At 38.7% G+C, this 27582-nt stretch overlaps 1 protein-coding gene across 3 annotated transcripts in view; it reads left to right on the top strand.

Moving 5' to 3' along the window:
* Positions 1 to 25253, top strand: part of ZPLD1 (zona pellucida like domain containing 1) — a 66966-nt gene extending 41713 nt beyond the window's left edge. For all 3 annotated transcript variants that reach the window (XM_069785590.1, XM_069785589.1, XM_069785588.1), the window contains 10 exons: positions 1658 to 1771; positions 7002 to 7222; positions 10326 to 10507; positions 11179 to 11251; positions 14997 to 15094; positions 15740 to 15820; positions 16656 to 16827; positions 18234 to 18342; positions 21361 to 21390; positions 23358 to 25253. In XM_069785590.1, the coding sequence (XP_069641691.1) occupies positions 1666 to 1771; positions 7002 to 7222; positions 10326 to 10507; positions 11179 to 11251; positions 14997 to 15094; positions 15740 to 15820; positions 16656 to 16827; positions 18234 to 18342; positions 21361 to 21390; positions 23358 to 23533 (1248 nt within the window). In that variant the 5' untranslated portion in view covers positions 1658 to 1665 and the 3' untranslated portion in view covers positions 23534 to 25253. The remainder of the gene's footprint in view (positions 1 to 1657; positions 1772 to 7001; positions 7223 to 10325; positions 10508 to 11178; positions 11252 to 14996; positions 15095 to 15739; positions 15821 to 16655; positions 16828 to 18233; positions 18343 to 21360; positions 21391 to 23357) is intronic.
* Positions 25254 to 27582: the final 2329 nt, after the last annotated feature.

Below are 27582 nucleotides of genomic sequence, written 5' to 3'. Positions count from 1 at the left end.
ATCATGAAAATAGAGTTTTCATAGCGACCCAGTTAAATTTTATTTTCTTTCTTATGTTTTCACAATTTTTCATCAGCGTTAGCTACAAGTGCTGTCAATCTGTACAGGCATCTAAAGGAGTAGAGGGTCAAAACCTGCTTTCATTTAGAGTTTTGTATCCACCTGAAACTAAAAGGAGGTTGCATTGTTGCTATAGGTCGTGCTTTGAGGAAGTTGTGCAGAACTTGCTAGCAAAACTGCTTTTGGGTATGAGAGCAAAAGTTATACCTGACTTCCAAAATGCGCATGCTTAGCAGGAAGTTAGCATTTCCAATTCTCCGGTTTTTTCCATGTATTTCCAAGCAGAATTACACGTGAGTGAATGGCTGGACTGACTCTTTAGTAGAGTTTGTCTCCGTCTTTTGTTGTAGTTGGTTGGTGTGCCAAGAAAGAGCACTTGGGAGTGTCATCTATGGGTCTGTCAACACAAGGCTTTAAATCCCAGGTTTGTGTACTCTGTGAGCCTGATTTGAAAACTAGTGGAAGCCTTTCTATTAATTTGAGCAGACTTTAGCTCAGACTGCGTAGCCACGAAAGATCCATTTAAGAGTGAGGGTTTGTCTCAAATGTTCTCTCTGTGTGCTGTTGTCTGCTCTTCTCAGCAATGCAGGACAGCCACTTGCCATGCCAGATATGTCTGCATTTAGGTGTGCTGCATCTATGGAGTTTACAAATGTTCTTTGATGTCCACTTGGAGAAAGGTGATGATCAGTATCTTTGCTATCCATAGTCTTAGAGAAAGCAAACCTCCTAAATCTTAGAATTGCTTAGTTCCTGTCTAGGCAAATGGAGAGCATTGCCATGTTTGAGGTCCATATTGGCAGAGATATTTTCTAGAATTACAAAATCTTATTTAAAAAAAAAAAATCAGTAACACTTGGATTCATGGACAAAAATCTCAATATTTTGGGATATTTTTGACAAAAGCATGAGTCGGATATATTTTTGGTTGTGCTAAATGCCACAGGTATTACACCTTGGAATTTTCCTCCCCAAAGGAAAAATTACTCAAGACACTAGAAATTCATGTGTTCTTATCTCCTGGTCTGGTTGCCAGATACAATTCAAGTAGATGCAAGTGTCTGTGCCAACTCTGTACATAAGCTTAATGCAATTGCATGCATGCTTCAAAGAACAGATTTTTGGCAAATAGATACAAACTGATTTTTATTCTAGTACCTTGAGCCTGAGAACTGCTCAGCAAGGCATTTATCTGTATGGTTTTCAAGGACTTGGCTAAAATAAAACTATTGTTCTAAGATGTCTTTCTGAAAAAATTTTTACACTGAAATGTCAAAAAAGCTGTTGGAGTTTAAATATTTAAGCAATGCTAATCTGTCAATATATTTTAGGGATTTTTTTATTTTGATATCATTCTGGAGTACCTTTTTTGCCACAAGTTATGATTAAAAGCTGTAGAAGTTAATAGAAATTGCACATTATACTCAGAAGTAGAGAAATGGGCCCTGCTGCCTGTGGCCTCTTTCCCATAAGCTTGTGAGCTTTATCCCCAATTCGTTTGCTGGAGACCATAACCTCCTGAGTGGTTAAATGACTGCAGTAAGCATCTTTAACGCAATGAACAGATGTGTGTAATAACCACCTAATGTTTTGCTAGGTTTTGCAATGGAACAGGTATGGTTACTGCTCCTGCTGACGATTAAAGTGCTTTCAGTGACGGCTCAGTTCAATGGATACAACTGTGATGCTAACCTCCATAGCAGGTTTCCTGGTAAGTGTTTAATAGACTTTTTTCTAATGGCTTCTTTATTGTCTTGGTTCAAAGCGGTGCTTATTTTTAAATACAGAGCTTTAAATCTGTCTGAAGCCTGGGGGTAGGACTCCACATTAAGTGAGTGTTAACTATCTCAGTGACAATGAAACTCCTCTAGTGTTGCACTTTACTTTCTTCTTAATTGCACAATGGGTCAAATTCAGCCTAGGAGTAACGAATACAACTCCCCTCACATCAGTGGGGTTTGACCTGCTTTTTCCAGAGCTCTATCCTGTCCAAGAAATTCACCAGAGATCATGTTGCTGTGAATGTTCTCTATAGATTTAAGAGTCTGAAACTTACGAGTTTTCTTTCATGTTTTATCTGGGTAAGAGAATATAATTATGTCCTTTTTATGAAATAAAGAAATATATATCTATTTTTGAGCAAAAATGAAGTTGATGGCAAAACTTGGTGCCTCACTTCAACATAAAGTACTTGGCTAGGGGCAGGTGAAGCAATGGGGTGCATCTATGTATGATGTACACTCATGCCTCTGTGAGAAAATGGGAATTAAGTTGTTTTGGGGACATCAAATGTCTGGAGCTGTTAATACAACGAGAAATAGAAATGAAATTTCAGTCTTAGTGACATGTGTATCAGGGCTTACTCAGCTAAAGAATGCTTTTAGTTTGTTACATTGCTTATCCTTACTGCCTCAGTTGTTTCTTGGACACAATAATAGTAATAAAAAAGGCTGTGAATACTGTCTCGCTCACATCTTGTGTTTCTGAAGTAGCAATTGAATTGAACAGTGTAGCGATGAACTCTCGGTATAGTATTACACTGTAATACCTTTCAGTGTTGTTGCTTTCTGAGTAATAGTACTAGTTTTGATTTTTTTTCAGGAAGGATCAGCTCTTTTATTAAACTTAAGTCGGCAGAAAGCTTACAGTCTGTTTATTGTTTCCTGTGTTACCACCACACTGCTAGGTGCTTTGTTGACTTAAAGACCAACAGTGGTTTGATCCTTTTTCACTTAATCGATGTGAATATGAAGAGCAGAGAAGTAAGACATGCAAAGAAGATCAAATATGTTGTTTCCGTCCCTCACAAAATCACTTTTAACTGAGTATTTCACAAACTACTTCTATATTCCCCTTCTTAGGTAAAGTTTTACAGGCTGGCCTCAGAAGTGTGAGTGAATTGTGCCCACCTGCCTCAGATCTACCTCTTGTGGTTTTTCATGTAATTGTTTTTCTGTTTCAGGCTTCTTGAGAGGATTGCAACAGCTAGAGGGAAGTTTAGATTCCTCTTTCTGTGCTTTTAAAATTTTTCTCTGGTCATTTTTTGCACCAGCGCTGTGCCAAGGTTTTATATTTGCAATGTGATACCCATGAATTGAATCCAGTTCTTATTGTGGGTATTTAGGGGCCTCTTGCAGTTCTGCCTCATAAAAAAGGGTCATATCAGATTCCATGTCTGCCAAATCTCAGGGACTTGGGAGAAAATCTGTTTAGGTTACAAGTAAACATTTTTTTTTAAGTAAATGCTAATCACGCCACACTGCCCTGCTGAGAGTAGAGTCCTGCTCTTCCTTGTTTGTGATCTCAGGCAGTAAAGATTCAAAGGCTGGAATTTAATCAACAGTCTTAGTGCTGATTTTGAGAGATAGGAAAGAAAAATAATTCTGCTTCTTAGTCGTGCATTTGAGATGGAGGTAAAAACCAGAAAAACCTTTTGTCCCTAAATTTGACAGGTATTATTTTCAGTATGCAGAAGGGACTGCTATGTAATGGGCTGTGGCGAGTGGAGCTGAGTGAAGCTGCTGGAGCTCGGTTTTCTGGGCTCGAGAATCCCAGAAGACGGGTGAAAGCATCTCTGCAGGGAGAAGGGGCTCACTCTTGCTACGCTTGCTTCCCCAGCACTTGGCTCGGGCTGTAGCTTTGAGGGTGCTGGCCTCACCGTCTTCAGAGTTCAAATGTAAGGGGAGTGGAGAGAGGGAGGTCAAAAAGGAGAATGTTTCAAAACAAGTATCTCTCCAGGCTGAGATACTGTTCACAGAGCCTGGTTACGGATACACTTTCTTCCTATTCCTTATTTGTTCCGCCCAAGAAATCTTTGTTGTTGTCAGCTGAAATTCCAAACACGGGGTGAGAATGGACTTTCTTGCGGAGGTCTGTGGTGTGCAGGTACCAGAGAAGCCATTGGGTTTTGAAGTTGTCTGCTCTTTTTCTTTAAATGTTGTGAAGAACAGAAGTTGTCTTTCAGCAAAGATGAGAAATTAAGCCTTCCTAAAGGAACCTTGGAGTTCATCCATTTTTCATTTGTTTGTGCTTTTATCATTCATTGCTTAGGTGACTTCTTGCATAGGGATGGTGCTGCATAAATAGGATGATAAATAATCAGGCAAGACTTTTGTTTCTGCAGTTTGCAGGTTTATTTTAGAGTGCAAGTACTCACTAGCCGGCAGGGATGAAGAAAAAAACCCATATTTAGTGCATTGAAAATTCTGTGACTTTTTATACCAAAAGCTAGACGTGTTCTAGAGGGTATGTAATAAGGTTAGATCCTGTCATCCTTCAGAGAGTTATCTGGAGAAAAAAGCTTTAGTTCTGCATTGCAGTAAAGCATAGCTTTTAGAAGGCTTTTGGGGGATGGAGCCATAGCAGCCCGGCTGTCTTCAGGTGGGAAATGCAGAGTTTTGATTCAGGGGGCTCTTGCTGTAAGTACATACTGAGAACATAGTAGAAGCTAAGAAAATATTGCAGCTTTTTCACATATGCTATGCATTTTAATTCACTAGCAAAGCATCGATTTGATCAAAGAGGAGGTTTGTGCAGAGAAGCTGGTTTTGCACTCTGTCTTTGCACACCTCTTCTGGTGGAATGACTTTTGTCAATGGTGTTCTGTGGCAAACTCTTATCCTCTGCAGGTTTTTCGCTGCCTGCTCTGGGGTGAGTCTTGGCAACGTGTGGAAGGGTACCATAGCAGAAGCGGGCAGCGGAGCTATCAGCATTTGTCTCATGTTGCCATGAGCCTGTCCTTGATTCAAGATGGTCTCTGTTACTGTAGTATCTATCTACCTCTTAAGATTTACTCTGTTTTGCATGTGACACTGCTGTGAGTACTGTTGACTATAGGTAGCTTGTGTGATTTGAGTCAGAAAAGCCAAGTGGTTTGCCTGTATGGAAACTCAGTGACAAAGAGGTCATTACATTTAAGGCCCCATCAGCTGGGTCACCTAACCTTCAAACCATCTCTCCTCTCTTACTCGGAAAACCAGAAGCTTTTACTGCAGGAGTGCAAATATTTTTTGTTTAAACTTATACATTTATAGGAATAATATTTACCTTTCTAAATTCACAAGAAATGAGCTAGATGTTTAGCATCTAAAGATCTATTTGCACCTAGTTTCAGATTAATTTCTAAACAAATAATGTTGTTCTAATTCCAGAATGGACTAATTTGGCAACAATACTTCCTTGTAAAATAGTGGGCAGAAAAGGTTCAGTCTGGAAAGGTTGTTTATCCTCCTGTATAGCACAAAGGTTGTTTTTGTACTGTATGGTCTCATTTCCGTTAGTGTCAAATGAGAATTTTGTAGGCAGTAATGATACCTTAACAGGTAAAGTAATATCCTGCTTTTTAAAAGGCTTGAAGTGAGTTGTAAAATTAACTGAGCTACTTTATATTACATCCTGCAATTTGTTACAATCTGACTGTTTGTGCATTGGTCCAAGTGTAAAGGTGCACTTTGCCATTTGCCTTTTTGTACTGTTCTCCCTTAGTATACCCATTAAATGGATCATAACAGTCCTCATGTAGTGAAAACCAAGACATGCTTCTTCTTGATCTTTGTACATTATATTAGTGCAATTATGTATATGTACTAACCAGGAGAATTTCATGCCAAATCACTTCAACTCATGTCTTGCCTCCCGTACCTTTCTGCCCAAATTTACACCCAGTAGGTAACATTTATCACCACATTATCTCAGGACTGAGTTTAGCCTGTTATTTCCTGCACTTGATTGTTTTGGCTTTAAAGCCACCATTAAAGCTGTCTAAATTAAACTGCTTGTGCTCCTGTACCATGGGGGAAGAGCTAGTTCATTGTAATGGAGATTTCATTTCCTCTCTGTTGTGACAATGCAGTGAAACAATTCATTTCAGCAGGCTTAATGGTATAGTATTGACTGAAGTTGTTCTGCAATTTTTAATAGCACTTAATCTTTAAGCAGATGTAATAAATGAGTTGTTATGTAAAGGAGTAATGTCTGTGTTTAACATGGTGCAGTATGTCTTTTTGTAAAGCACTAGGGGAGAAAACCAAAATAGCCCCCCCAATCATCTACAGACACAGAAGAGCTTATAGAAAAGCTATGTTATAGCTCTGAAGCAAAACCTGTTGCTTGTGCCTATATCCTAACCTGATGCTTTTCCATTGAAGTACATAAAAATCTTCAGAACTTTCAAATAAAAGGTCAAAGTCATCCAAGAGGGTTTTTTTGCTGCTGTTCAAAAATTGATCAGTTGTAACAATTGCTGTTTTCTAGGTCTTTCATATTGTCATAATGTGCAGAATGAAAGATTGCAAGACACTTTGTAGTATCGATCATTGTCTTTCAAGAGCCAACTGATTTTTCATTAAAGCTAAAGTTGATGGTTCTTAAAAAAACTCCCAACTTTAAAGATATCATAATAAATTGCTCTGATATGCTGTTGATTGTACTTCAAAGTCTGCATAGCCTGAGACTGTGGACTCATACAAAGTAGACTCCAGACAACCTCAGACAAATGCACCTGACTTCCATGCCGGAGTGGGCTGGAAGGCAGAGCTTGGCTTCCTGAGTTTCTCAAAATCGCTGGAAATTTCTGTTCCAGAAGGGGGCTGTTTAATCAGACTCCAAATATTTAACCACTTGCTTTTTTCCACTCTGTTGCAGTGCTTTGGTTATGAATGTGCTACTAAATGATTTGCTGGGGAATTTTAAAGTAATGGTTTTGTTGCATGGTAGACTCTTACTATATTAACTCTCATTTTTTCTTTAGTGAAGTTGTAGAGTCAAATCTGTTCTTCAGAATAATGCAATTCTGACCTTTTTACTCCAATATTTTGCTGTGTCTGAGGTCTAAAAATTGATTCAATCAGAAGTTACAACACTAGACTAACTGCTACAATAATTACACGGTGATTAGTTGAAATACATCTTCTTACAATGTCTTTCCCTGTATTTTCTTGCAGCTGAACGAGATATCAATGTTTTCTGTGGAGTACAGACAATTACTATGAAGATAAATTTTTGCACAGTTCTTTTTTCTGGTTATTCTGAGACAGATCTGGCACTGAATGGGAAACATGGGGATGCCCACTGCAGGGGTTTCATCAATAACAACACTTTTCCAGCAGTGGTCATTTTCATCATCAATCTGAGTACTTTGGAATCCTGTGGAAACACTTTAGTGGTAAGACAAAGTCAAAGTGAAATTGTAGCATGGCTGTTTATGCATAGGATCAAGCGAATGGCCTTAATAGCATTGTATCTTTTACAGATAATGTTTACTTTTTCTTGCCCAGTTAGCAATATATTGCATACATCAAAGAAAACTAGAGAAAGTCGGTAATTTATAATCCTGATTACTAATGAGAAAATGTGGTGGGACACACATTTGTCCTCTGATTAGAAAGTATATTTTTTTTCCGGTAGAAAAATGAGATTTTTTCAAGCTGTTTTTAAAACTCTTGCTGAACCTTCTCAAATACCCACTTGAAAAATGAAAATAAAATATTTTTAAGAGTGGGTTAGATAGAGGAGAGTTATAGTCTGGGTATGTACTTCTGTGCTCTCATATGAGAGGGGCTTGCTGAATGATCTTTTATGTTCTGTGATAAGGCAGTGACTTCAGGCTGAATGTCACAGGGGGGATGGTCTGGCCAGAGGGCCCAACCCACAGTAAACACACCTGCTAGCTGTGCTATGAGGTGTTGCACCTTCTTATAAGATCTCAGCTCAGTATGGAACTGTCTGGCAACAAACTGAAGTTTTCAAGCAAATTTTGAATGTTTTACCCCCCCCCCCAAAAGAAAAAAAAAAAAAGGCTGTCTAACCTTTGCACTTAATTCATAACAAAAAAGTCAAGATGTGGGACTGAAGTTCGGATTCGTATGTTCAGCTCTGATCTCAGTGCGTGGCCAGTCTGTGCTATGGTGTTTTGCCATTTTGCCTGGTGGTGTGACTTCAGTGTCTTCATTTTATGTTGCTGTTTCATGCATGGATAATGCACATCTTTGTACAGCTAATGACTAAATCTAATCCTTAGCTGTGGGTGAGTTTTTGGAACCAGAATCTGATCCAGGAGCTGACTTTGAAGTCTGTTTTGTATCAATATAATTTCATTTTCTTCAGTGGAGCACTCTCTGAATGGGGAGAGAGGGGGAAGTCATGTCTCAAACCCTCTAAGTCAACGGAGAGGAGAGTTGTACAGTTTGTGGGTATATCACACTGTACAAGCAGTGATGACTTCTATCAAAGTATCTGTATCAAAGTATCTATGAATAACTTACAAAAGGAAGTGTAAAAATGTGTTATTTTTAAGGCTTATATTCTATCTGGAATTCATACTTGCACTTGATGATACCTGTCAGTTTTTATAACAACCCCCCTGTTTTGTTGCTAATAATTTTGCAAAACTGGGCTGAAATGCTCGATATGCTCTGTGACGTATTTACCTCAGGCTGAGGTTTCTTTTAAAATTTCAACAAAAACCCAGTTCGGCAAGTTCAAGATCCTCTTTTCTCATTTTCCCTGAAAAGCTGTAGCACTCCTATGACTTGCAGTAGAAGAATTTGCCAGAAAGCAACTTCTTCCTGTTCCCGTGGAGTCGGGCACATTGTAAGCTCCCTGAACTTGCTGTTTGATTATAATTGTATGAGCTTCATGTTTAAAAAAAACAAAGAAACCCCACAACAGTCTGGTAAGTCCAAATAATTGGAGGTCCCTATGAAGCCCCCCACAAGGCTGCACAGGGTACAAAGACAGAGTAGCAGCTGCTAAAAATATAACCAAAAATTCCCCTCATCCTCTCCCAGTTTACACATGCTGTGCCACAAACAAAGAGGATAAAGGAACGGGGAGAATTTCTTATCATGTTCCCCACACTGGATAGTACAATCCCATGCATTTCTTGGCTGTGTTTCATAGGAAAGACCTTAAAACTCATTTTCAATAAAAGTAAAGGAAAGACAACAGTTCAGGCAGAACTGAGGTAAAAGCCAGGTCTGTCTGTAATATGGCAGACACGACTTTTTATTTTTTGGGTGTGCGGCGGTGAGGAAGCTAAATGGAGCTGTAGTTGGCTATACTACCTTAGTGCTCTAACCTATGTTTTATCGGCAAGGAATAGATCCTAGAAAATTTGACTTTCATAATTTTCCTGCCATTTAGCAAATGATTAGGTATACTATTGACAAAGTGCATGGCTGCATCTGTCTTCTAGCCGTTTTTTCTGTAGCCAAAGAAATCAAAATACCTACTGTGTATCCTGTGCTACTTACTGCCAAATGTTACAACTCGTGCACCTCAGGATGATTCTTCCATAATGAAATGTCTTTTTAAGAAGCTGTGTATTCTAAAGCTTTTGAAAGCATCTGTTTGCTAATACAGTTATGCAAAAGAAATGCTATGGTGGAAGTCCAGTGCCATGTTAATTTGCCTTATTGTGTATGTGCCTGCTGAGACAGTAATTTGCGACACTCATCTGCTGTTTTCAAACCACCCCCTTATTCAGATCAGTAGCTACAGATGGAGTGGGGCTGGGCTGCTACCAGGAGGAAAGAGTGTCCTTCAGTTTTCTGGAGAGCTGCATGTTATTGCTGGCTCTGCACACTCTGTGAGCCTGAGCAACACAGGATAACACGTGTCCAGGGACTGAGTTAAGGTTGCATTGGCATTAAGGTTGTATTAATTTTCAGCTCTTGCTTTTCTGACAGTTTTTCTTTGCACGTAGTTTATAATTTAGATTTAGAGATGTATAATGTAAACAGAAACACATACTCAAAGTTCAGCTATTTGGCTTGTATCTGCTTATAAAGTACATTGGTTTTGATGTGTCAAAAACAAAGCTCAAGAGTGACAGTGTTGTTTTTGTGAATGAAATTCCTTGTGTATTGGCTTTATTATTGAATATGGAAGCTCATTTTAAGTTCACATTTTTTAACCGTAATAAAGTTCCTTCAGCTTTTCCCAGTAAGTCACATGAATTCATTGGGAATGCTTGGGGAAAAAAGTACCTACCAAAAAAATATGCTTCCAGGATTCATCAGTTTTTTTCAAATGTTGCTCAAGTCTGTGTTTTAAGAACAGGGATATTTCTTGTGAACTGTATATGCATGATTTCGGGGAGGTAAAAAACAGAACACAGGGAACATGTTATTAAACTAAATTAATTTTTGAAGGATTTTCTGAAGATATCTCTGGGTAAATTATGGACTAAAGCATCAGTGTCCTTAGGTATTTTTTGTTCCACAGTTAACTTTCTGATAAGAGTAATTTTCTATCTCCCTCAATAGGTATCCTCAGCTCGAGGTATCAGTGCTTATGGAAATACCTCAGTGGTACAAATAGGTAATGTTTCAGGCTATATTGATACGCCAGACCCACCAACGATTATCAGCTATTTGCCTGGGCTTCTGTACAAATTTAGCTGTAGCTATCCACTGGAGTACTTGGTTAACAATACCCAGCTTGCTTCGTAAGTGTGCCTTTCATTTCTATGTGTTTTGTTCCCATGTTTGTGTAAGGCCATATATATGTGTATATATGCATGTACAGCTAAATATATGCATGCCATAGCAGTATTGTTAACATAGCAATATTTAATTGTGCAAGGGTAAAGGAAAAGGAAAAAGCACTGAAAGATGCAAATGAAAAGAAAATTCTGTAGCATCACTGTATGAGATAATGTAGTTTATGAAGAGCTGTCTTTATGAAGAGAGCCTTAGATAATGTAAAAAACTTCCCTTAAAATTCAGGTGTTCTGATGACAAAATGGTAGCAGCAAAAAAATTGAAATTCTTCATGAAATAGTTTGTAAGCATGTGAATATAGAGTGCAAGAGAAAATATTTCCATGAGTAAACCTTGTACATCATGAAAACTGGGTTCCTTTTGTCACTTTGCCTCTCTGCTAATTATTTTTCTGATTTGTTTTTTCAACGGTATCCATTACTTTCTGCATAGTTAAGGTTCTGTCAGTGTTTCCACTATAAATTCCTATTTCTGAAGTTTATAACCCAAATGCATGAATTAACTCCTTGTGATATGACTCACTGAGTTTTTCTAATGATAAAAAACACTGAAGTATATAAACACAAAATTGAAATATCTTTCTTCGTGATGGTTTTGGTTTCTGGTTCTGTTGTAGGTCATCAGCTGCTATTTCTGTAAGAGAAAACAATGGTACATTTATCAGCACTTTGAATTTGTTGCTTTACAATGTGAGTATAAAACACAGTAGTATGACCTGGACTAAATTAATCTCAGCACTATGTAGGTACAAGCTGGATTAGCAGAGCCAAAGTATAGACTCCTCTTCATTATTTGCTTTTCCCTTTCCACTCCTCCCATGAACTAGACCTTTCATCCAGGCATCTTTCATCTCTGAGTTCCCTTGTCCTTTTTGTTTGCATGTACCTGGTGTATTTATATGGCTGGTCTTTGAGGACACACACGGTCTTTTCATCCTGTATTTATATAGTTCCTCAGTTTACAGCTCTGGCTTTCAGGTTGTAGTGTTATGTGACTAATCCGTTGTAGTAATAACAATCATACTCCAGAGTGCATGTTTGCTCTTGTGTTTGCATTTATTATGTTTATGTGTATGTACATATTACTATATATGTGTGTGTGTGTGTATGCGTATAGGTACATTGTACTGATACAGAGAGTAATCTGTAGAATTCTGTAAAAATTTTCCAGTCTTGTTCCCTTAGTAATAAACTGTAGCACTTTTGCTAGGGTATTTTTATGTTCAAGCCTCATCAGAGTGTTTTGATCATCTGTAGTTGTAGTGAGGGATGTGGGATTTATTCCAAATCTATAGCCCACTGCACTTGTTGCCTCATTGTGTGGACTTGCAAGATTTTAAGGGTTAATAATTTTAACAGCTTTCAACTAAACTTCTTCCGTATGTTTTAGATAATTTAACTTGAATATGCATTGTTGTAAAAGCTTTTACTACGTAAATATGGATGGTGACAGTAAAACATGAAAAATGCACAGACCTCTACTTAAAATTAATCCCTGAAATGATATTTTCGTGTTGATTAAAATTTTTATTCATACATTTTAAATACCTGATTTAAATATCAATTTTTCAATCTATCAAGCATCGTTTTTGTAAATTATGAATCCAATTTTTTGCATTATTATTCATGCCATCGTGATGCTGAGTTATAATTCATGCAACTGATTTAAAAGTCAATGCTTTATGCTTTGAACATAATGAGCTATAAATATTGTAACAGGACATTTTCCAACAGCATGCTTAAAAAAAAATCATGTTTATTTGACAGAGGAGAGCTCCAAATAACAACCTATAATCTGTTAAAATGAAGATTATACTTCTCTCATTTTTAAATAAACCTGTGACCAAAAAGATGGGGAGAGGTTGAGGGTAGCCAAGTTTCCTCAGTCAGGACAAGCATTGACCATGATGTGTTTGCCAGCTTTCAGGGCCCAATTCTGCAAACAGTCAGGTATAAATGCTATTGAAGCTCATACTGAGCACCTCTTTTCCTCAAATACTACATGCCAAGATGGGCTTTCATCCTCCCTATCCCAGTGAGTTTACAAGTTGACCATGAACAGTGGTGTCTTACTCTTCTGATTTCAGTCATATTACTCTAGGATGTAGCACTAGCATGAGTAACACTACTAAGGCTGGCGGATTCAAGTGATGGATATGCCCTTCTGGCTCACAGCATGGGGCTGGCTGTATATACAGCTTGTGCATCGCCTGGCTGGGAGCACCTCTTGGGACACCCATGGTCTTGTGAGCTCTGATTCTGTGGGCTTACTTGGTCCTTGTTAGAGAGTCCTGGTTTTGGGGGGCTTTGAGGCTTCTGTCCACCCTTGGTATTGGTGAGGGGTTGTGTACAGATGTGGCTCTTGACTGCGAGCAGCCATACTTTCAAACTTTAGCTATAGTGTTATTTCCTAACATTGACTCTTCATCTTCTAGACTCACCTCCATCTTCCCTTACAAGGTGCTGTTTACATTTACTTTGTGGCGTTAGCATGTGTTATCATCGGGAAAGACAAGAGGAGCCATTACGATAGATTTGGAGTTTAATAGCAAAATGTTTAATGGGCTTTCACAGAGCCTAAGCGGCTATGTGCTTTTAGGCCTTCCTGTAAATGTTTGTGTAAATGAATAAAAACTACTCTTTAAGAAAAAAAGAACAACTATGGAATGTAATAGTGAAGGACTTGCTGTAGACTTTTTAATCAGTTGCAAAATGTGAGAGCGCTACATGTTAGAGAAATGTAAAATTCATTGTAAAGAAGGCAAACTTACCTGATCTCACTTGAATGGGTCTTCAAGGACTTGCTCTGTGTATGTCGCACAGCTTGTCTGTGTGTGCATGTGTACCTCCCAAGGCCTCTGATGCTGCAGAGATTGAATATTGGGCGTGCTGTGAATTTTGGCATTGTTCCCTTTGAAAAAAAACAAACCTTGATTCTCTGTGCTTAATCCTTCTTGTTGCTGTCAGCTGCTGCTCTTGGTCTTGCCTGCCACGCTGAACCTGGTCAAAATTCTGTTTTACAAGATTTTTTCTTGTGTATTGAGTGTTTCAACCTCTCACAAGAGGTCTCACCATGCTGAGTCCCTGTGCTTTCCGGATTAGCAAACTATTTAACATAGGTGATGTTACCAGTAAGTGCATTTTGATATGCTGAATTAATGTCTGTCACTGAGATCTGTTTCATGGCTTTGTTGCTAAAGTGACATTAATGGTTGTCGTGGTTTAACCCCAGCTGGCAACTAAGCACCACACAGCTGCTTGCTCATATCCTGCCCCCCGCCCAGTGGGATGGGGGAGAGAATCGGGAGGGGGAAAAATAGTAAAACTTGTGGGTTGTGATAAAGACAGTTTAGTAGGACAGAAAAGGAAGGGAAAGTAATAACAATAGAATATACAAAACAAGTGACGCACAATACAATTGCTCACCACCTGCTGACTGATGCCCAGCCAATCCTAGAGCCGTGGTGCCCCCTGGCCAACTCCCCCCAGTTTATATACTGGGCATGACATCATATGGTATTGGAATACCCGTTTCAGTCATCTGTCCTTGCTGTGTCCCCTCCCAGCTTCTTGTGCACCCCCAGCCTCTGCTGGCAGGGCAGTATGAGAAGCTGAAAGAGTCCTTGACTTAATATAAACACTGCTTAGCAACAACTAAAACATCAGTGTGTTATCAGCATTATTCTCCTAAATCCAAAACGCAGCACTATGCTAGCTACTAGGAAGAAAAATAACTTTATTCCAGCTGAAACCAGGACAATGGTTCAGTCTTTGAACAAGAAACCAATAAACCAGCTATATCTATGTAGTAGTATATGGGGAATTCCCAACTTTTATGTTATATACAGCTTTTTTGAAACAGCTTTTTTCAAATATTAGCATTTAAATGAAAACGTTTGTTACTTGTTGGCTTCAACAAGCCAAGCCAACTTCCATTGAAACTACACTTTTCGTAATAGAATATGTCTGTTTTTCCAGACTACAGCTTAAGATATATAAAACCTGGTGGCATTGCTATCTCCACTAAATCAAATAACCTCAATAACCTTTGCTGGGAAAGGGTACTCTGTGACAACCCAGTTAAGCTCCTTCAAAAAACCACAGTAGCTGCTACATTTGTCTGTAGGTGCTCGGAGACTTCCTGAGGTGTCAGTGAATGATACCTTTTCTTTAATCACCGGTCCAACCACTTTATAAAATCATAAATAGATTCCACAAAATAGTTGTATAGGATAAGGCAAGTCAAGTGTTGTTGATCTTAACAAACTTGTAGGCAAATGCTCTGGCACTGCATTTTGCTTCCCTTATGGAGGACAAAGTAAGTAACTGTCCTACATAGAAAGGTCAGAAAAATTAGATAGGAGTTCAGTCTGTGGATGCAGATGAGTTGTTACAGTGGGATTTCTGGTACACTGAGGCAATGTTTGTTTTTCAGGATTCAACCTACAGCCAGCAGCTCCTTATTCCAAGTACAGGTTTACCTTTGAAAACCAAAATATATGCAGCTGTAAGAGCAACCAACCTTGATGGCAGGTACCATAAAGGATGTTATTTCTTGTCTTGCTTGCTATTCAGCTCTTGGTGTTGCAAATTTTTCTGATTTAGCAGCAACTGCCTTTCCTCATAGCCCTTTGTATGTCGAAATAATGGTTAGTGTTTGATAATCACTGCCCTCAGCTGGAGTGTATCAGGTCCTTGATGGTGAATGTGTATCTTGCTGCTGTCCTCATTATGAAAGTTTTACTGAATTATACTTTAAATCCTATATTGCTGTTATTTAAGAAAGGGCCTCTGTAAGATCAAGTGAGAAACTCTGGGGCTTTTAAAAGTGGGATGATTTTGATTTCTAGTCGTATGTGGCCATGACTTCTGAGAGGAGGTATACAACGTGTGTTGGTATGGTGGTTAACTTGCATGAAACCAAATTATTTGATTTATACAATTCTGCTGCTATGCTATACTGTTTAGTTTTGTAAGTAGTGGGAGGAAACAGGTGATATATTGGGAATGCAGGATGACTTGTATGTGACCTGTTAAATACAGTAACTCAGCTTCAATATAGCAGCCTGCATTATCAGTTTGTACGCTTGCCTGTACTGTCTTTTAATCTTGTCTCGCTCTCCACCCCTACTTTTACATTGCCAGTTCTCCTCATCTATCACTTTGCTCCCTGTGCAGGTGGAATGTTTTGATGGACTACTGCTACACCACGCCATCTGGTAATCCTAGCGATGATCTTCGATATGATCTTTTTCTCAGGTAGGTCCTGTGCAAACCCAGTGTTTTGTGGGTCCTTCCTTTGAAAGAGTTATAAATCTCTCCAGTAGTGGTGTTCTGAACTGCCTGGAAAGTCTAAGCCATATTAGCAGGGAGGACTGAGGGCTAGGCTTACAGATAACGTGTCAGGACTTATCTTGTTTGTGAACATAAACATGGAAGCAAGTGCAAAGTCGTAAGAATTATGAAGGTATAGAAGCATATATCCAAAATGGCTGTACTAGAGATACCATAAACACTCAAACTGAATGGCTAAACTGGCCTTTATTTTACCAAAGGTACCCTTGTGGTGAATGACAGTGATATAAAACATCATAGACTCCAGTTCAGGGAAGCAGTTAAGCAAATGATTAAAGATAAATAGATGCTCCTGCTTCTGCTCCCAGTAATAACATTTATTTGAATTGGAACTTTGAAAAACATCTTGGTAGTATCTAAGATCAAATCTTATCAGTGACAGTTGCTGGAGAGATACTGTCTTCATCTGGAGTTACCTGTCTATACCGGTTAGCATACCTGATTACTTTTTGCTTCAGGTCTCAAGTTTCTTTGGGCACTGGAATTAAATGGTACCTTGGTTACAGCTGTGATGTTGCAAAACAAAACATAATGTTTTTGTAGGAATGCATTTCATCACAGGACTGTGCAGCCTAACACGCAGATTGTGACTGCCCTTGCAGCACATTAGGGCACTGTGTTCTTCTCCAAAGAGTTAAAGCACTGGACTTGCTGCTTAAGTTATCTTATTCTCAGCTAAGGGCTTCAAAATGCTAATACAGCTGCTTATCCTAATTTTAATCTTCTTTACAAAAACTAGCTGTGACAAGGACCCGCAGACAACTATAATTGAAAATGGCAAGAGCCAAATGGGCCGCTTTTCCTTTGAGGTGTTTCGCTTTGTGAAGCACAAGAACCAGAAGATGTCTACGGTCTTCCTTCACTGCGTGACAAAGCTGTGCAGAGCAGATGACTGTCCCTTTCTTGTGCCAGTAAGTTGCAGTAGATGGAAGCTGCTATTAATTATCTGGATATAAAATAGGCACACTGGAGTTATTCTGCATACAAATGCTATGGAAGTTTGGATGGCACAGAATGAAGACGATTATTCTAGAGGCTGAAGTAAGAATGTTTTTTGTGTCTGAAGGAATGTAAAACAACTGATTAAGAATAAGGTAATGAATATTGTCATCCAGAGATAGAATAATATTAGACCTGCAAAACACAGGTTGTCAAACACATGAGAAATCTCCTCCTCACCTTTTGGTCCTTAATTAATTTCTAAAATTAACAACTCTGAGACAGCTTCAGAGCTGATATTCTTAGTATAGCATCTAAGAAACAAGGTATCCACAGTCACAGTGGATAAATAGAAATATCTTGGAATAGAATTTATGGAAAACTTAAAGCTATAGTAAGTGCTGTAATACTGACAAGGAAAATTTGAAAGAGTTGCTGATAGTGGGGAAAAAAAAAAAACCCTACTACATCCTCTATAGTTTATTACCACCTCTTTTACAGTTTGGAAACTGCTGCTTTGTTGAAATTCATAAAGTTGTGTCAACTAAAAAAATTATTTAATTTTAGGACTGTCAGGAGCAACAAATATATTTTGGAAATTGAAAAAAACATATAAACAAGAATATTCTTTCTGTGATGTCTTCAGAATGCAGCATCATTTCCTATTGAGTGACTTTCCGTTTAGAATTTTTAAATTATATCAGTTCAGTATACTTCTGACACTTTGTACATTATTTTATACTTCTATGTTATACTTTTAAATAATTCATTATTTCTATTGAATTTATGTTCTGAGGTTTTTGAAGTTATTTCACAAGAAGTTGAAATTAAAGAAATGGTCTTGGTTGAAGCATACTTGAGTACCCAAGATTAAAGTAGATGATAAGTTAGAGATGTTAAAGGTGGATTCCAGATGACAGAGTGCTGGGGATTGCTTTACTGTGGGTCATTGCTATTTAGAACGCCATGGAAAATGTGCGAACTTTTAACTCGAGAAGCTTGCTAGAATAGGGATTGTAGCATGTTGCCTATCCCTAGTCAAGCAAAACACATTTGCTGGGGAAAACTGTCTGTAAACAAAGCTTTGGGAAATTAACTACTGAAAATTTAATATACTATAAGATGCATCTTCTACACAACAGCAATGTAGTTCTGTAAACAAAGTGAGGCAAAATACAATGGGAAGCCAGGCATTTATAAGATACACTTCTAGGGAATATTGCAGCTGTTTTTATTGCAAAGTAATTTAATGCATACTAAGAAATAAAATCAAAGTTGTAGTATTGCTTATAAAAGAGTTTACATTAAAGCAGGAAGCACAGAAGGGCAATAATTCCATTCCACTCTGAAACTGTGATTGTTTTGATTAACTTCTCAGATTTGCAGTAACAGAGAAAGAAGAGACACTGGTGGGAGGACAACTTGGAGCCCTCAGAGCACCTCTGGCAATGCTGTAATCTCTGCTGGCCCCATCATTACAAGGAGTGGTAGGAATGAGCAAACTTCTTCTGTGGACTGCAGGAATTTCAGAAACCGGGGGAAATGTTTTGCTGTTTAATATAAATTTACGACTTAGAGAAAGGGTGGATTCTCCCTGAGTTTGCTGGGTATTTTTTCTCCATACTGTTGGAGTCTTTGGTAGAAATTTTGAGCTAATATTTCTGTTTGGCTCTCACATGCTTCCTCCCTACACCAGTAAAATCACTGTGGGATACTGTTATGCATATAAGGCCACTATAAAAGCCCAAACTCAGTGGGTTGAATTCTTTTTTTTTTTTTGGTCAGATTTCACTGAAGATAATGGAATTTAAGGTACTGTGTTCGGTGTTGCAATTGGATTTGGACAGCTAATGAATATTCACTGTCGCTTTCTATTCACCATTTCTTCCAGCTTCACCTGTGGCTTTTTTATCTAAGTGTGGCATAAAATTAATACATGCTATGCTTAGCCTTCAGCTAAAAGGAAGAAATAGGACAAACACATTGTAAATTCTAAACAGAGTGGGCCAAAATCTGCTCCTTTAAATCCATGGTGAAATTCCACATGCCAAAGTGTTGTTTTTTTTAAAAAAAAAAAAAGACAGCTCTAAATGCAACCTGCAGTCTCTGAAAAGAATTTGTGACTGCTGTTGACAAAATAATATAATATTTGAAAAAGTTTAAGAAATTCTGTTTACAAATATTTATAAGTAGTTGCAGTTAAGCAACTGATTTCAGCAGTCTTAGATTTAGGAAGCTGAGAGCAGGACTGAATGCTAGCTAGGAAAAATAATTGAAACACTTGAGAACAATATCATTCTTTATGTGCAAAGTGGTTGTTCCCACATATACAAAGAGAAAAACTGACCCTCCATCTAGCAAGAGAACAATTTTAGAACAAATACCCTCTGTTATAAGAAACATTTCTGCAATGAAAATGAGTCTTTTTCTTCTGCATTATACATAGTCCCAATTGAGTTGCTGCTATCTGATTAGTCAAGAAAAAACAAAAAGAAATAACTTCAAAGTTTCATATGTGAGTACTTACGGGAAATGAATGACAGATTTGCTCAGACAAACACGAATGCTAGAGAAATGCTGCATTAGGCAAGGAATGGAAACTAGATAAAGCTTGTTATATGAGCAACCCCTCTTAGGTAATACAGCTTATGATTCAAATGCTGTGAATGCTATTTTTACAAGTAAAAAAAAATACTCATTGATTACCTTTAAATACTGCATAACTTCAAGCAAACAAAGGTCTGTCCACAGGTGTTTAATGACCCCAAAGAAAGGATAAATGATTTTATAACTTCTTGACAACTGTTGAGGTTTTTTACATGAAAACATGAATAAAGCTAGAAAAATAAAATTTTTTTTAGGTGTCTTCTACTTAAGAGGTATGGCTAAAGCTTTTTAGATTAAACATATTTCTGCATCTCCATAGTATGCTTTTGGAGCATCCTACTCCTCCTGACAGAAGGATGGTTTGATGGGAAGTACTCTGGAAAAAAATGGGATTCAGTTCTGAACTCTGCCACGAATTTCCTTAGTGACACTGAGCAAGTCCCTTAATCTGACTTGCACTTCACTTTTCCTTCTGGAGCAGAAAGAGGGAATTAGTATTTCCTGTCCCTTCCCATTGTGAAAACAAGCGCATTAAAAATGTGAGGTTCATGAATACTAGAGTCAAGGAAAGAAAAGGGGGAAAGTCATGAGAGAACTTGAACAGAATTATATGGTTTTGGATGAGGAATGCCAGGGCGCAGTGCTGGCTCACTCTGGTGTGATGCTGCATGGAAGTGCTTATACTATTTTCGAGACCAACTCTGGTCCAGCTTTAGTACAGATACATTTGTACAGAGCCCATCAAACCTTCTGCACCTGTACAGATGCCAGTACATAGTACATATGTATGCACTATAGTACACATGCCAGTATTAGGACTGCAGTGGCACAGATGTGCAAAGCCTCACCTCCCTCATTTAGGCTTGCGCTGCATCTGCCCCGAGGCTGGTCCTCCGTGCATCAGCATCTGCAGAGGCATGTCAAGTTCGCCAGGGCTCCCCATGGCTCTAGTCACCAGTTGTTCTGGTAACAGAAGCTGTTCATGCAGTTCCCTTCATAAGAACTGAATAGTGCTACTGCAAACAAGTAATGGTTCTTCTCCTGTATATTTCTGAACTCTTATTTCTAACATTTTGTTCTTTTCAGAGAAACTTTATTCTTGTTTGTTAATCTAAAATAAGTCATTACAGGAGACGTACAGAGAAGAGAATATTTTAGTCTCTGTGTATAGAAACAAAGCAGGTACCTACTTGTGAAGGTGAAATTGTGTAGCTTTTGATGGATGTCTCACTTAAACTTAGAAGACAGCTGCTCAAAACAAATGTATACGTGAGCTGTGCTTACAAGTTGCAGAAAAAAGCAAAAGTAGTGACAAGAAATGTAGCTCTGAGATGGACAATGGTAAGTGAGTAAAAACTGAAGACAAAATACAAATGTTTCCCTGAATATAATGCCACTGTGTAACTGTCAAGAGAAAAATGAGCATGGGGAAAGGGCATTTTTGCAATCATTTATGGTCACTGATGTATTTTTTCCTTGAAAAACTCAGGTTAATTTTTTTTTCCTATACAGATCTTCTTGTGATATGTTTAACAGTGAAGGGACTTGCATATAATATTGTGCTTATGCTTGTATTTTTATTGAGGGACAGAATAGAACTGGCCACCTTTTCAATTAAGAGTTTCCTGCATTAAGGTGTGGGGCTTTTTTTTTTTCCCCCTAGAATACTAAGTAACTTCATATTGGTGTGCTCACATTAAAAATGAAGCAATGTCATGTAATTAATGTTGTTGTCCTTATTCTACCAGAGGTGCTAAAAGCTACTAGTCAGTGTTGCAAGTACAGCTGATGTGTTTTGAAAATAAAGCTAGGACTATTGGCTTTTGTGTTGCAAGGAGGGGAGGAGGTAGGCAGACGTATTTGTAAAATATAATGCATCCCGTTTTTGTTTTATACAGATGAGACGCCAACCAACAATTCACAGCTTGGTAAGTTAATCAGAATTCCAAGATACATAAAAGAGGATTTATGAGTGAAACAGAACTCAGGAGATGAACCATTTTGATTGAGCTCCATGCACTGAGCTAGAATGTTTTTTTTTCTGGCTTTTTTTTTTTTTTTTTGTAATTTAAATGAGTCAATACTGACATGCTGTAAAGAAAGCAATTGGTGAATGTGGAATGCTCAGTTTAATTTGTGTACCCAGCCCCACCAACATAGCAACTTCTAATTCGTATGATGGAATTGAAATGAAAATCTGCGGCTGTGACATATGAGGGTGAAGGAACATTGCAACTGCCAGATGCAAAATCAGACTTAAACAGTAAAATTTGCTCATGCCACGCAGGAGTAGAGCAGCAAAATGATTTTTATGGTGCAGTCCAGTTCAGCTGACAGCTCAAAGTCAGAAGAGCTCTGCTTCAGCTCCTGTTCTGGCATTGAACCACACAAAGAGCCTATGGAGAAGCTTGGACAGAACTTGTGGTCTGCTAGGGCAATGAAGGAAATAGGCTGCAGGGGTGATCAGGTCTTTAAGTTTTAGGGTGCTTCTCCTTTGGGCACTTGGAGGACTTGCTTCAGCCTGTGTGTTACTGTTCTCTGCTGGTAACAAAGAGTAGCTAATGACTAAGAAAGGATGGTCAAGGTAACCAGGCGGTCCTTTGGGCAATTCCACCTCTTTGTCATAACAGGACTGAGTGGCACAAGCAACCTATCCTGTCTTCTGAACTCTAATACTATTTGTTCCCTTCTTTTCTCAGACCACATAAAAGCTGCTGCCTTTCTTTCCTGGCATGGAAACAAAGTTCTCCCTGTAATGAATTGCTGCCTGGTGTGTTCCTACCCATGGATATCATTAAAATAATAATAAAATGCAAATTCTTCATTTGCTGCATGCAGCTGGCTGTGTTAATGGCTGATACCTTTCCTTCCCATCCAACAAAAGCAGCAGCCCTCTCTTTCCATCCCAGAGCAACAGCCTTTCCTGTGCCTGTCACTGTCTCAGTGGAGAGTGTAGAGGTGGAGCAAGGTGGGATTACTACTGTAGTGGAGAGAAGACAAGTAAGGTCAGAAGGCAGCACGGTGTTGAGAAGGGGAGGGCAATCTGATCAACAGAGCTGACTTTTTTTCAGCTTTGGTGAGGAGGGGGGAATTGATGATGTTGAGGGTAGGTGACTGCTTTTGGGAGGAGCAGTCTGGTTTCCTGTGTAGAAGCTGCGTTGTCGTTTCACCTCGCTCTCCAGTACTGCTAATGGCAAACACAGCTCTTAGGCAAACACGCATTGGTGCTTTGGGTAGCACCTACGGCTCAAATGTTTTGGTTTTTTTTCCCCTCCTGCTGGAAAAGATGGTACAGGCTGGATGTGTGTGTTCCAGTATCCAGGAACTGGTCCATGAACAGCCTGTTGAGCTACACTAAATATTAAGTATGTTACCTCTACCTGAGAATTGACAAACATGTTAAGAAGCCTTCTGTGAAGGCATAGAGACAAGCTGAGAGTAGCTCAGACGTCTGGTGCCAGATATGCCTGCTAAAGATTTATATACACTTTGAATTGAGATGTGGATGATGATATCGGGGAAGAAATAATGTCATTAACTTGATTAGGCCACAAATCCTTATACCTCTGCCTTGATAGTTCTTGGACAATGATAGTCTTGCCTTAAATAGCACAGGTCAAGGTTGGTCACTAGCATACGAGGGGTTATGCCTTACAAGTATCATTCCTCTCTTTATTCCCCAGCGTGATAGGTACTGAAAGAACTAATAACTATTTTCAAAGTATATGTAGATAAGCTTTATCCAAGCAGACAGGTGCTCATTCTGAAGTACGGTTTTAGTCCCTTCTTTGTAATTATTCTGTATATAGGGTGTTGTAATGGAAAGACAGAAGTGTTTGGCACTGCTGAGAGATTGTAACCGGATCTTACCTGTGCTTTTTTGTTCTCCTTGCAGCTCGTCCAAACGGACCTCCTTTCCAGCTGAACTCAGTCACCAGCGCACTGATTTCAGGCATTGTCATCCTAGGAGTCACAAGCATTTTCTTTTTTGTATGTTCCCTAACTCTTCTGCACAGGAAGTGGCCCAACAGTTCAGTCTTGAGTGGCATCCTAAACCCAGTTTTCAACTGAAAGTGGTGATTTACTTGCACTTTTTCTTTGAGGTTGCCTTTCTTGTCCATGAAATAAGATTCCATTAAAAAATAATATTAAGGCAACACTCCAGCTGTATCCAGCTTCTATTCCAGCTATTCTATATTTGTAGATTTGCTAGATGTTGTTCTGTAGGTAAGCAGCAGTGATATTGGTAACAATCCTAGAAAATTATGAGAATCTCAATTGTGTTTGTGATCAGACTGTATGACATTATGCCCATGGGTGTGCTGACAATAGAGCTTGCATCTCCAGCTTCCCAGTAAGGTCTCAAAGCTGAAGATGCTGAAGGTGAGAACCTTTCCAAGTATGCCATTCTTACACAAAACCTGACACACTCAGAAACATTCATAAGTTCATAAATACCTACTAAGATAAGGTTCACTTCTATATCGTCATGTTATTTTTCACAAATTGAAAATACAGTTGTGTCTCAGGAGGAACTTGTTTTCATCTATCTTGGATAAAAATAACCCCAGAGAGACTTATTCTAAGTGACTTTTGCTTATTATTCATTTGGAAATATTTTCTTAGAAGATGTATCTTGCATTGAATTGTGTTGATATCATGTGAAGGACATAATTTGCCTGGGTATCTTTGAGTCAAATGTTTGAGGGCAAACTGCAGTTGGTCCCAGGGAACAATGCTGCAGTTCTTGAGGTGGAAAAAACTTTTTCTAGCAAAATCATTGAGTGAGAATCAGTGACAACTTTAAATCTAACTGATGTTCAGCAGAAAGTTAATTCTGCACAGAATTGCCACATCTGCAGCCTTCAATTTCTAACCCCGGGAACTGCTCCAAGGGGAAGAGTATTTCTTTTCCCCCCTGACTCCTTGAGCAGGCAAGTTAATACAAACAAGTAATGACCAAATTTTCCTCATACAAAATTATTTTTTAGAGCACAATTTGGCAGTTGAGTGAAACTCTCATTAACATCCTAATTTGTAAGGGCCAGTTTTGCCCCATGAGTTTTGCAGTTCTCAGATAAGGCATTCCTTTCTACATGAAGAGTTGAAAATCAACACTTATTTCTTTAGCAGATTTTCCACATGGATTAGACTTCTTCACTGCATGAATGAGGGGAAGAGGGCAACTAGAAGGATAACAGGCTGCAATCAGTACTGTGCTGTTGACTCTAGTTAATCTGAAAAACATCAGACTTATCTGAAGTGGGTGCGAGTGACCAGGTGCCCTCAAACAGGAGCACAGGGCAGGGGTGTAGCTGTGTAGAATAGACAAAAATGCTGGTAATAGAGTCCACCATAGACACAACATACATTAAGCTGGACTGGATAGACAGTTGGGATTTTGGTCACACATACAGCAGTTAAATTTCATTTTTCGTGTACTGTATGTATTGGCCTAGAAACACCTCATTGATATTTATCATCGTCCTGTGTTAACCATGTCTGTGTTTTCATTATTGTGATGCAACTGGGTAATGATCAGGGCTTTTTGGCTCTCAAGGCTAAAGACAAATACAGACTTGTTCTCAGTTTTCTCTGGTCCTGCAAATGCTGTATAAAGGCCTGTTGTTTGTAAAGTCCACTGTGCTGTAGTGCGGTATCCCTAATAACCAATACTGTGCCTGTTTTCGTCCAGTCTTAATACCTCAGAAACATTTTTGCACTTCAGGGGTTAGGTCTGATGGCATGTAAAACATGATTGTTTAATAAAATTGGTTGAAACATTTCAGAATGGATGCTTTGTCTGAACTGTTTTCCTCCCCCTGCTAAATTGTTACAGTTTTGTATGTGCTTACAGTGGCCTCATTCTACAAAGATGGAAACTGGACATGCTTTTTTAAGTCAGTTTGGTAAGAGCTTTCAATATATAGGATAAATTATATAGGATAAATTAATGTAAGTATAGCTTTACTGGCCTTTAAACGAGGGTGATAACCTCTGGAGATTTATATCCCAGTCTGGGGATAAATAAATTTGGATAATCTAGTTTAATTTACTTATAAAGACATTCACAGAAATTCCATTAATGTAATTACTACTTCATAACCAGCAGCTTTAGCTGAAAGTTTCCAGGGACGGAGGTAGCTATTACCATCCTTAGTAAGTCGTTCCAACAGTTAATTGCTGTCTTCAGTACTTTTTAAAAGACTGTTTCTAATGTGAATGTGCCCAGCTTAACCTGCCAGCCATTAGAAACTGTAGTGCCTTTGTCTGCTAGACCAAGGGAGACCCTTTTTCTAACACAAATCTCACATAATTTGTTTAAAACCACAAGAAAAAAAAATAGTGAATGGTGTTGCAAAAAAAAAAAAAAAAGGAAAATCAAAAGCTGCTGATATAATATCATACTTGTCCTATTTCAGTTTCTCTGTATTTCTGGAAAGACACTTTGTTGCTTTTATATAGAGGAAAGTAATTTACAGTAATTAACACAGACTTGTTGACCAAACTTTGAGGCTTGGGTAGCCTATTACAAAAATGGAGTTGTTGCCCAATAAGATAATACATGAAATGTTTTTCTTAAGTTAGTTAAAAGTTCTGGAGTGGTTTGTTTTTGTGAAGAACCAGGTAAGATGATGTTCTCTGTGTAACTTCTCACATGAAAATTATTAGGTACCAAAGGGTGATCCCACACCAGTTAAGTTAGTGAACAGAGTTCCCACAGTCTTCTGTAAGAGTCATTACTGAGCTTGCTATGGATTGAATGTATTTGTCTCCATCACTCATTAAATGAGATAAATACCTGTTCCTTCTTGGTAAAGCAACACGGAGAGTCACAGGTGGAAAATGGTGTCTAAAACCAGGCTTATTCATTTGCAGGTCTGACATGGGAAAGCTTTATGAATGGTTTTTAGGGGAGGTGAAAACGTGAGCCAGGCTGCCCAAATATTTCTATCAGGGAGAGGACTGACTATTTGTAAAAACATCCCCATCTCTGTTTGTTTGAGAGAAGTATACAGGTATTTAGGAACACGTGGAGGCCATAACTCGTGACTTCACAAGTTTCAAGAAACAGGTTAGGTAGAAGTTGGGTGAACGTCCATGAAGGTTACATCCTGCTTTTTGAAGGGCTGAGAGGGAAGGGGAAATGGATTGGAAACATAAATTACATACAGTGGGCAGGGAATTCTGGCACTCGAGATACCAAGTTTTAAATGGAGTAGTGAATTGAGAAGACATTTTGTACTTTGGATGAAGGAACTCTGACCGGATATATAATGGGGGTCTCATGGGTGTTTAGTGAAACCGAATTGCTAAAAGAATAGTGGCTCTGCTAATAAAATCACTTCTATTAGGGGTGCCCATTACATGTGTTTAAATGCTCTTTTTGTACAGAGGTCAGGTTTCTGCAGGTAAGCACAGTGTGCTGAAATGTTCTCAGGTCTGTGACCCAGACTGGGGAGCAGACAGGAAAGAAACTGAGCGAGACTTTAAGCTTAGGTCTAAATCCAGTAGAATTTAATAAATCAATAAAGAGGTGAAAACACTCCCTGTGTTCCTGTCTTTGGAAGAAATAAATGGCATATCCAGCTGGAACTATGCACAGCAGTGCTTGGGATAAATTCAGCCGATATTTGAGAAACAGGCCTTGGCAAGGGAATCTGGAAGTAAATCACATTTCCCACTTCATTCGGCAGGCAGTATTTCTTACTCTTGATATCTCTCAGGCTCCACAAATATGCCAGAAGAAGCAGCCTTGCCCTGTTAAACTACTCATCTCTTCATCTGGAGGAGACATAGACAGGAGTATTGTGATAAACTAGGAAATGTTCCAAGTGTGGCAAATTGGTCCTTCCTCGGGTTACTCCCAGGTTTTATTTCAGTGTCACTTGGACCTTTCCCATGCCTTTCAGGAGGAAAGAGGTAAGGTGGAGGTGGAAGAGACAGCAGAGAGTAGCTCTGCGCAGTCATCAGTGGCTGGACTGGCTGTTTGGTACACTGGCAGTTTCAGGATTGTATGATGGCTCTTTTTCATAATAACTCTTTTGAAAAGTTTTTATAACTTTTCTGTTATTTCCTAGTTAATTAACTCTTTCCTAGTCTTTAAAAGAATATGTTTG

The sequence above is a fragment of the Haliaeetus albicilla genome, chromosome 6, assembly GCF_947461875.1.
Source record: "Haliaeetus albicilla chromosome 6, bHalAlb1.1, whole genome shotgun sequence".
NCBI lineage: Eukaryota > Metazoa > Chordata > Aves > Accipitriformes > Accipitridae > Haliaeetus > Haliaeetus albicilla.
The sequence above is the reverse complement of the archived record's forward strand: the minus strand, read 5'-3'. Positions and strand labels throughout refer to the sequence as shown.